At 44.5% G+C, this 9378-nt stretch overlaps 1 protein-coding gene across 1 annotated transcript in view; it reads left to right on the top strand.

The window, feature by feature from the left end:
* tns2a (tensin 2a) overlaps positions 1-9378 on the top strand; it is a gene marked incomplete in the record, with an annotated part of 63270 nt that overhangs the window by 50882 nt on the left and 3010 nt on the right. Inside the window, 11 exon segments of the mRNA XM_014019858.1 lie at positions 716-791; positions 1030-1159; positions 1917-1982; positions 2955-3071; positions 3183-4721; positions 4822-4987; positions 6210-7225; positions 7312-7440; positions 8574-8669; positions 9098-9175; positions 9356-9378. Coding sequence (XP_013875312.1) covers positions 716-791; positions 1030-1159; positions 1917-1982; positions 2955-3071; positions 3183-4721; positions 4822-4987; positions 6210-7225; positions 7312-7440; positions 8574-8669; positions 9098-9175; positions 9356-9378 — 3436 coding nt within the window.

Here is a 9378-nt window from a genome sequence, read left to right as displayed (position 1 = left end):
GTCCTTGGGAAAGCCAGCCAGAGTAATCAAACACAGATCCACAGATTTATGTTTCACTTTGGTGAAGTTTCCCTTCTGTATGTAACAGAGTTGATGCAATCCGCTGTAAAAGTGACAAAAACAGACAATTGCAGTGATTAATTTTACCTATATGTAGAAAATGTTACATTTACATCACATCATGATCACATATTGATCAGATGCTGCTGACTGATCCATGATGTGATGTAAATGTAATATTTTATACATTTAGGTAAAATTAATCACTGCAATTGTCTGTTTTTGTCACTTTTACAGTGGATTGCATCAACTCTGTTACATACAGAAGGGAAACTTCACCAAAGTGAAACATAAATCTGTGGATCTGTGTTTGATTACTCTGGCTGGCTTTCCCAAGGACCAGGATGTGAGACAAAAACCTGAATTTTGGAACTSAAATTGAAAGTAGTCAAACTGAAAATTTAATAATCCAAAATAAAGTTTCAAAGCAAATTAATTCAAATTCAATTCCTGCYGGCACAAGATTTATCCCTTATTTTTATCCACTCATTATTAATGTTAATTTGACACCTGTAGATTCCCCCACCTGGTGTGGGGTCTCAACCCCATTTTTAGGAAACACAATTTGTTCCYGACACCTTGAAGAATTCTGTTTTACTTCACACATGTTCTGGCTTGGTAAAAAGATTTCTTTGTGACATTTTGTTTTCCACAGTGACCTTCAAGGCACTGGAGGCAGGAGACTGTGCGTGAGCATCGAACCCGCCCTGCTGCTRAAGGGCGACATCATGGTGAGTCGCAGGAGGAAACGGAACAGAAGACCCCCACGTAAAAGGGGTGTAATCCTGACATTTGTTAACATTAAAACAAATCATTACACRCTGAGAAACTTCATCCTTAAAATATTCTGTTCTGGCAAAGAGAATAGTCATTTTGTTAACAAGTAATTTGTTCGGTTTGTGCCATGAATCATGCCGTTTTATTGCCCCGGTCTTATTTTMTTTCCTCGTTTTCTGCTGCCCTCTTCAGGTGAAATGTTACCACCGGCGAGCCCAGAGTGCCGACAGAGACACGGTGTTCAGGCTGCAGTTCCACACCTGCACCGTCCACGGAGCACAGCTCTGGTTCGGCAAAGGGGAGCTGGACGAAGCTCACACCGGTGCGTTTACCTAGCTGGAACTCAGGTCTTTAGGAATTAAATATATAAAAAAAATATAGATTATTTTTGTTTAATCAAGAAAATTTTGGATATTTTCTGATTAAACTTTAAATAGTTTGATTAAAAGGGACAAATCCTTTGATTCATGAGAATAAAATTAACTTAATTCTGCAGGATGAAATGATTTGCTTCTACAGATGCTCAAACTGTAACTTGACATCCAGGCTGAGACTGAGGCAACAGAAGCTGCTTGAGACTGGGATTGTGGGAATATATTTTCAGTGGTTTGGACTTCATGAAACTGTGGTGGAATAAATCCCTAAMAAGTAGCAGTTTAATCCTCATCCTGGAGGTAATAACGGCTCCCAGGAGGAGAGCACAGCGAGAATTAGATGCACTACAAGCCACAATGACAGTGGCTGAAATAAAATAAAATAAAAAAAACACTGTTGAGGGAGTTTATGATACACGCTTAGTGGCTTCRCATTCCTTAAGTCCAAAAATGAATGTGCTCATTACTTAATTTCCTCYTTGGTTTCACTTTCCCCGGAATAACAGATCATGTGTTTGTAGAAGAAATGTGGTTTTCTGTACAAGAGATGAAGTGTTAAAGATATACAGATTGTAAATGTGGGTTATACCTCAGGATACATCTGTGGAAAATGTTGGTGTATTTGATGCTGGGGTTTTATAGATGGTGACAATCATGCTTAAAATGAACATTTGTACCAGTACCTTTTTTTTTTTTTCCTCCCAGATGAACGTTTTCCATCCGATGCCACCGTGGAGTTTATCTTCTCCTCTGGACCTGAGAGGATCAAAGGTCAGTTGACCCCAAATTTGATTGAAACGGTGCCTTTAAGGATGAAATACCTGAAATTAACCTCTTCAGCCCCAAGGGCTTTTCTTKATGTTTTTGCTCAAAATACCACACCGAAATTTTAGAGTGTACCTCTGCGTTTATAAACTCTACTTAAATAATCTTGGTATCAAAATAAAGCTAACACTTGGGAGATTATAGTAGAAGTGTAAGTATTAAAACAGCTGCTGTTGTTTAAGAGATAYTGAGGATGAAACGTAATTTTTTTCCCTCCCGCCTGAAGATTTTTTGCATTTGACAGTATATAACCCATTTAAAACCATAATGAATCAGGCTAAAAACTCTTGGAAACCATAAATCCACTTGTGGACATTACCTGTGCAAAGATTCAAGCTGCTAAAATAAACTGGAGCAAAGTTATAGAGGTTTTAGTAAAGAAATAAATTGGCATTTTGTCATTCTGCACAGGACAGACCATGATGGTTCCATCATTAAATGTTAAGAAATCTTGTTTTTAATTGCAAAAGTTGTTTTTTCTTAACTGCCTGAAAAAACCTATTGAATGTTTGTTTGTTTTTGAAAAATTATCCAGATGTTTAATTGTTGCCACATATATTAATGAGAATTYATATTTTACTTCAGTTGGACCGTATTCACTCAAAATAAAGTAAAAAAAAAAAAAACTTTCAGCACACTAAGCATATTTTGGTATCTGCTTTATCTTGCTTTAAAAAAACATCAAAAATCTTTCTTTTACAGATTTTGGAATGACGCCATTTTGTACAGCTTGTTTACTTCCGATACAACTGCTTGTTTGAACTGTTCAGTGGGTGGAAAATTATTTTCCATGCGCTGTTTTACCTCAGATCCTTAGGTTTTGATTAAGGTTCAACTTACAGACCTTAAGTTAGAAGTTAAAAGAAACAGAAAACGGTAAAAACTGTTCTGCTCAAGAGGTTAAACATCTTGTCTCAGGTCGTGAATACCACAAGAACGACCCGGCTGTCATAGTCGACTACAACACCGCTGACCCGGTGGTTCGCTGGGATTCCTATGAGAACTTCAACCAGCGGTACCAAGACAGCCTGGAGGGTAACCATTTCAGCRCASAYGCCCAACAAAGAACAAAAACACACAACTTTGTTCAAATTATTTTATTTATAAGTCATCAGTTTGAAAGAATACRTCTTTGTTTTGTTTCAGATATTGCTCACACTAAAGGTCCTCTAGACGGCAGCCTGTACGCTCAGATAAAGAAACGTCGAGGTCCAGGTTCTGGTTCCCTGACCTCTACAAACGGCAGCAGCCCGGGAGGCGGTTTCTCAGAAGACAGACCGGATCATCTGATCCCTCAAGGTTCTGACCCCTGTTTTTCACCCCACCCCCTCCATTTGAACCATCCGTACGCCCACCCCGACCACCCRGCGGAGGAGCCCGTCCATCCCCCGCCCCCGACCAGGCAGGAACAGGCGGAGCTCGAGCGCCTCCTCGGGGGGATCGAAGGRAACCCGGACGGCGAGAGAGAGACGGCCATATTGGACGACGGCGATCCTTGGCCCCCGGAGAGAAGCGGGACGCTGCGGCTCGGCCGGTCCTGCTCGTGCCGGGACGGGTACCGCTCCCARCGCTGCGCCGAGCCGGGCTGCGACCGCACCCTCCTCATGCCCAACGGCTACTGCCTGGACCGAGCGCCTGGCACCAACGGGCACYGCGGGGCCAACCCGTCCTCCACCTCCAGCCCGGCAGCTCCTCCGTCTCACGTGGACATGTGTCAGCACTACAGCCCGCACCCCCAGCAGTCCCTTCCACCCCCAGATTTAGTGTGGGACCGCCAAAGCTGCCCCCCTCACTACTTGCACCGCGCCTGCCCGGAGGCGTCGTCTCGACACGTGTGTCCGTACCCGTCCCAAGACCCGAACCCTCACAATCATCCGCACCACCCCATGTCCGTCCCCGGCCGCCTCTGCTGCCGTGACGACTCACCCTTCCACCATCCTCCCCCACCTCACGGCCACAACCACCACCTGAAACCCCCCACCAGCCCCACTTACCACGACATCATGCTAATGGATGGTCTGCCGCYCCCTGGCTGTCTTTGTAGGGACTGCAGCATCAGGAGAGAGGACTCTGCTGCCTATCACAGCCTGAGACTGGACCGAGGGGACAGCTTCCGCTGGGACAGGGAGGCGGAGCTTCAGCAGAGAGAGGCGGGGCTCAGGAGAACCCGGGAGACAGAGCTGCCGAGAGGTTCGGAGATCCACTGGGAGAGGGATCCGGGGCTCAGGCGGGGCAGAGAGCTGTCCCTCCACTGGGAGCGAGACAGGGAGGCGGAGCTTCAGTGGGAGCGGGACAGAGAGGCTGAATATTGGCACAGGAGAGCCACCGTAGCTTCCTACGGCTCGCAGGGACAYGATCTGCCGGCCTTCACCTTCGACCCGCTGCCGTCGGGTCACCCGGCTTATCCGGAGGCGTCCAGGTCCCACGCTCATTCCCACCTGGACCTGAAGTACAACAGCAGCAGCAGCAGCGGTTACCAGACGCCGCGCCAGGYGTGCCCCTACTCGCCGTACCAGCCCTCGCCATCTGAAAGCAGGGGCTACGCCTCAGGCTACCAGTCTGAGTCCACGTCTCCACTTCCTACTCCTTCCTCCATGACCGGGACCTGCAGCCATAACGGGCCGGCGGAGCACAGCCACCATCACCGGCACCCAGACTCGTCGTACAGCCCCGACTCACACACCGGTGAGTTTTTATTTAACAGGAACGTGGGGATAAATGCTTGTAACGTGGGCTCATGTGACCYCAGCTGATCACGGTTCACGTTGTGTCTGTCTCCTCTCAGATGGCCTTCGTAGCTCCGGTGAGAGCGTCGGCTGGAGGGATCACATCACCCACGGCTCCTTTAAGAGGGTTCACAGAGACGGCCACGTCGCCTGCTCCACGCCCTCCGACATGTCCGGACCCTCTACCCCCGTCCACACCAGCAGCCCTCTCCGCACRCGGGAGAGGTACTCCATGTTTGTGTTTTTAATGTTGCAGTCTTTGTTGTGACTAAGGATCCAGGTTATAGGAWATTTATCTGGGTAGAAGGTCAGGATGGTGACAATAATGACACCCGGTGCACAGGCTTTGGAGTTTACTATACTAGYTTTATATAAACACAATGTTTTAATGTTTCTTGTGCTGTGATSGGATCTATATGTGTAAATGGTTAGAGGGAGCTCTACTGTCAATCTTTTAATTAATTAATTAATTATTCAATGAATTGATTGTTAAATTTTTCTAAGCTTATTGGATAAACTTGAAATCAAACTGTTTCCACTAGGGGTGCTACAATACATGCATCTGTATGGAACCGTTCAGTTCACACTATGTTGGAACAATACAGATATTTTAAATGTATTTTATCAGCTTGTCTTCTGAAGATGCTCTGTGTTGAAGGATCAGTGGATCCGTGTTCGACTACTCCACCTAGGCAGCATTGTCGAGCACAGATCCACTGAGAAACCTGCTGTTTCAGCAACATTACATTTAAAAACTGTACTTTTGAGGTTAAACAAATGCTCATAAGTAATTTAAATAAATTACAAGTTCAAAAGGGCATGGAAATTTCTCTTTTTTGTATCAAAGATATAGAACCATGGCACGTGGTTTTTTTTTTACTAACATGAAAATTGTTTCTTATATCAATGGTAAACTTTGAATCAATGATTAAATTCAATTAAATAAATTTTAAAGCTGAAAGATAATAACAACTGTCCTGCCCCTGAGCTGTTGGCTTTAAGTAACTGAGCAATTTAGTTGGATAGCACAGTCTGAAAATAAGCTGCTTTAAAGTCAGCATCAACCATAAACTAAATCTGACATAATGCAGCTACTCAGTAGAAACTCATCAGTGAGTAAAACTTTTAGTTTTACTTTTAATAATATTTCTGTATTTGTTTCAGATTTAGTCAGTCATACGCTTAGTTCTTATCASTGTTTAAAAGAGAACGTGTTAAAACATGGTTTAGTCAAAGTTAACTACAGCTGGCCCTTYGAGGGCCACCATGACGCTCATGTGGCCCTTGGTGAAAATGAGTTTGACARCCCTGCTCTAAAGTATCAAACTGAGCTGATTTGTGAATTTTCTGTATCGTTGTAGCCCTAATTTCCACATATTGTGGTGCACGATAAGAAAGTTGTTTGTGTCTTTATGGTACTAACAACAGTGATGTTTGTCTGTTAAAGTCCCAGTCCAGGGAGGGAAGAATATGARATCCGGACCACAGACATCATCGGCAGTGACAACGAGGGCTCTCCGACCCAGGAAAGACGTTTTTGTAACAATAATGTMGTCCAAGAAGCTCCAGGAAGCCCCAAAACCATCACAGATCAGCCGTCGATTTCACTCAACAGAACTACACCGTCACAGACCGAACCCACYGACCACTGCGCTGCTCCCACCGAGAGGCCCCCCACCACCCCCCCACAGCAGCACTGCAGCACAGATCCACCCCCAGCTTCAAACCAGGGTCCTGCATCAGACACAAACCCCGAGTCCCAAACCCTTCCAGTCCCGAGTCCTTCAGAAGCTGCAGCCTCTACAGTGGTGCCGACCCAAACCCAACCCAACGGTTCCCCAGGACCGACCTCAGCACAGGTCAATGGATCTCCAAYGATGAAATCTCACCCAGACGTCCACAAGCCCACCACCCCCGGCCCCTCATGTGCTCCCGCTCCATCMTCCCCGCAGCCCGGACCCGGCAGCACGGACGGCTCGCCKGTYTCCGACGCTCCGGTTCCYGGTTTTGCCACCCTGGGAAGGAGGTTGATGCTGAGCGGGTCAGAACCCCACCACGGACCCCCTCATCACCACTACCCRGGCATGGAGCACAGCGTGGCACTGGACACCAACAAAAGRCCCTGCTACCCCRGCCCGGCCCCKCAGCTCCACCCAGCCTCCTACTGCAACTACTCCACCATCTCCATCCCCCTTCCCCACCCGCAGCCGCCTTTACCGGAGAAACGGCACCCGCCCGCCCCGCAGCCGGGCTCCCCCAGCGAAGGGGGCAGGCCGCCCGGGGGACAAGCGCCTCCCTCCACCACCCAGCATCACGTCACCTTTTCTCCCAACGTGGGAGAAATCGCTCCCCTGAACGATGACATGACRTCTGTGGAGAGCGAGACGGCGAACCGGGTCAGCGTGAAGTTCGTCCAGGACAGYTCCAGGTTCTGGTACAAACCTGCCATCTCCAGAGAGCAAGGCAAGCTTATTTAATGTCATCCTTTATTTCTTTAAAGCATGCAGATGTGAAGTTCGTAAYGTTACGTCGTGTTTGTTTGTTTGTAGCGATCGCAGCTCTGAAGGAGAGAGAGCCGGGAACCTTCCTGATCAGGGACAGCAACTCTTTCCAGGGGGCCTACGGCCTGGCCCTGAAGGTGGCCACCCCTCCGCCCAACGTGAACCACAGCAGCAAAGGTAAAACTTATTCTTTCATCTAATTCCACGTACTGGTTTGTGTCATTTTCCAGGYGCGCAGCAACAGGGTTCCTGCAGGTCCTTAAAAAGTCTTAAATTCATTAATCCAAAAACAAGGCCTTAATTAGCTTTAAAATGTCTTAAAACAATCTTTCAGAAGTCTTAAAAATGTTAACACATTGTAAAAAGGATGACTGTAATGCGTCTCAAATATTAAAATAATTGGTAACATTTATTTATTTTTTAAATATTCACATGCAGACATTCCCCTTTGACATCACTTCCTGTTACTTTACAATACAACTTTATTTGTAAAGCGCTTTAAAACAGCCCTGTTGGCCAAAGTGCTGTACATGATTAAAAACACACAAACATACACAAAACAGTTAAGTAAAATGAGCCAATATCTAATATCATAAAATCAAAAACATCAAAACCAACRTCTCAAACTGAGTTAAAAGCCAAAGAGAAAAAAATGTGTTTTAAGAGCTGATTTAAAAACAGGAAGTGAGTCGGCCTGTTTAGAGGCAGCGACTGAAAATGCTCCATCACCTCTCAGCCTCCTGACTTTGTGACGACCAACAGAAAGTGATCTGCTGACCTGAGAGCACGAGAGGGAGTGTGAGGTTGGAGCAGGTCAGAGATACAGGCAAATATGTCAACAAATGTCCATCTGAGCGACGTGAAATTCATTTTTTAATATGTTAATAATGTTGTCTTTACAAAAATGCATTCACACCTCTTACAAAAATTTGATGTCACGTGCACTTTAAGGTTTCATCTACAGCAATTTGGGATTAAGACCCCACTGTGGGTCCTAAAACTCCAAATTTTAGGTCGTTAGAGGATTTCCAGAAATTAAATTGTTTAAAACTAACTGTTAAGAAGGTTTTTGCTATATTTGATGAAAAGGCAGTTAGATATGAATAAAACAATTTGTCTAATAGCAATATTTGAATGTTTTAATCAAAAATACTTGAGTTTCTGCCACAGGTTTTTTTTGTGTTTATTGTGAAATTAAATTAAAATATCACTTGACATTACAAAGTCTTAAATTTAACTTGCCTTAAACTGTAGGAACCCTGAGCAATCTTATTTGTAAGTTTTGAAATGATAAAAATCTGGTTTTGCAGTGAGCGACCCGTTGGAGCAGCTGGTGAGACATTTCCTGATCGAGACGGGACCTCGAGGGGTCAAGATCAAAGGGTGTCAGAATGAGCCCTACTTTGGTAAAATTTTACTAAAATTTCATACAGTTTGTGTTAAAAGTCTTTGTCARTCATCGGCTCAGATCTGAAGCTCGTTCCTTGAATCCAGTTTTTACATCTGATTAAATTATTAGAAATAAAATTATCTTTTAACCGTTTAGATGTTGCTTTTTCTGAGTTTATAGTTTAAAGTCCTGTCACACTAYAATATTTGTGCCAACTTGTGAAAATTTGAAAGACCTGTACAATGAAGATGGAATTTAAAAAATAAACTGGAAGCCTCTTTTAGGTGTGTAAAAGTAATGCTAACAAATTTGCCAAATAAGTAACTTTTATTAGTAATTTAGACATTTAAAAAAGTTTCATAAGTTTTCTAAAATGTTTTGGTGACAGAACCTTTAGACTGAAACTGAAAATCTGTCTTGCTGTTTCCTCCTCGTTGTCCACAGGGAGTCTGTCTGCACTGGTCTATCAACACGCCATCACTCCCATCTCTTTGCCCTGCGCTCTTAAAATCCCTGAAAAAGGTCGGTCTTCCTGGTGTTTAAAGACTTTGATTACCTGCTCTCTGTATATCCAAAAATAATATTTTCTTTCTTTAGATTCTGCAGCTGAGATAACCAAGTTTAACATAAAGAAAACAGAGTGCTTCTTTAATGATTTTAAAATGTTTGACGTACGACTTTGTTTCATTTCCACGTCCTCAGACCTGGTTGGGGAGGTGCAGGAG

The sequence above is a fragment of the Austrofundulus limnaeus genome, unplaced genomic scaffold (genome assembly GCF_001266775.1).
Source record: "Austrofundulus limnaeus strain Quisiro unplaced genomic scaffold, Austrofundulus_limnaeus-1.0 Scaffold234, whole genome shotgun sequence".
Classification (NCBI taxonomy): domain Eukaryota; kingdom Metazoa; phylum Chordata; class Actinopteri; order Cyprinodontiformes; family Rivulidae; genus Austrofundulus; species Austrofundulus limnaeus.
Note: the sequence above shows the minus strand (reverse complement) of the source record. Positions and strands in the feature narration are given on the sequence as shown.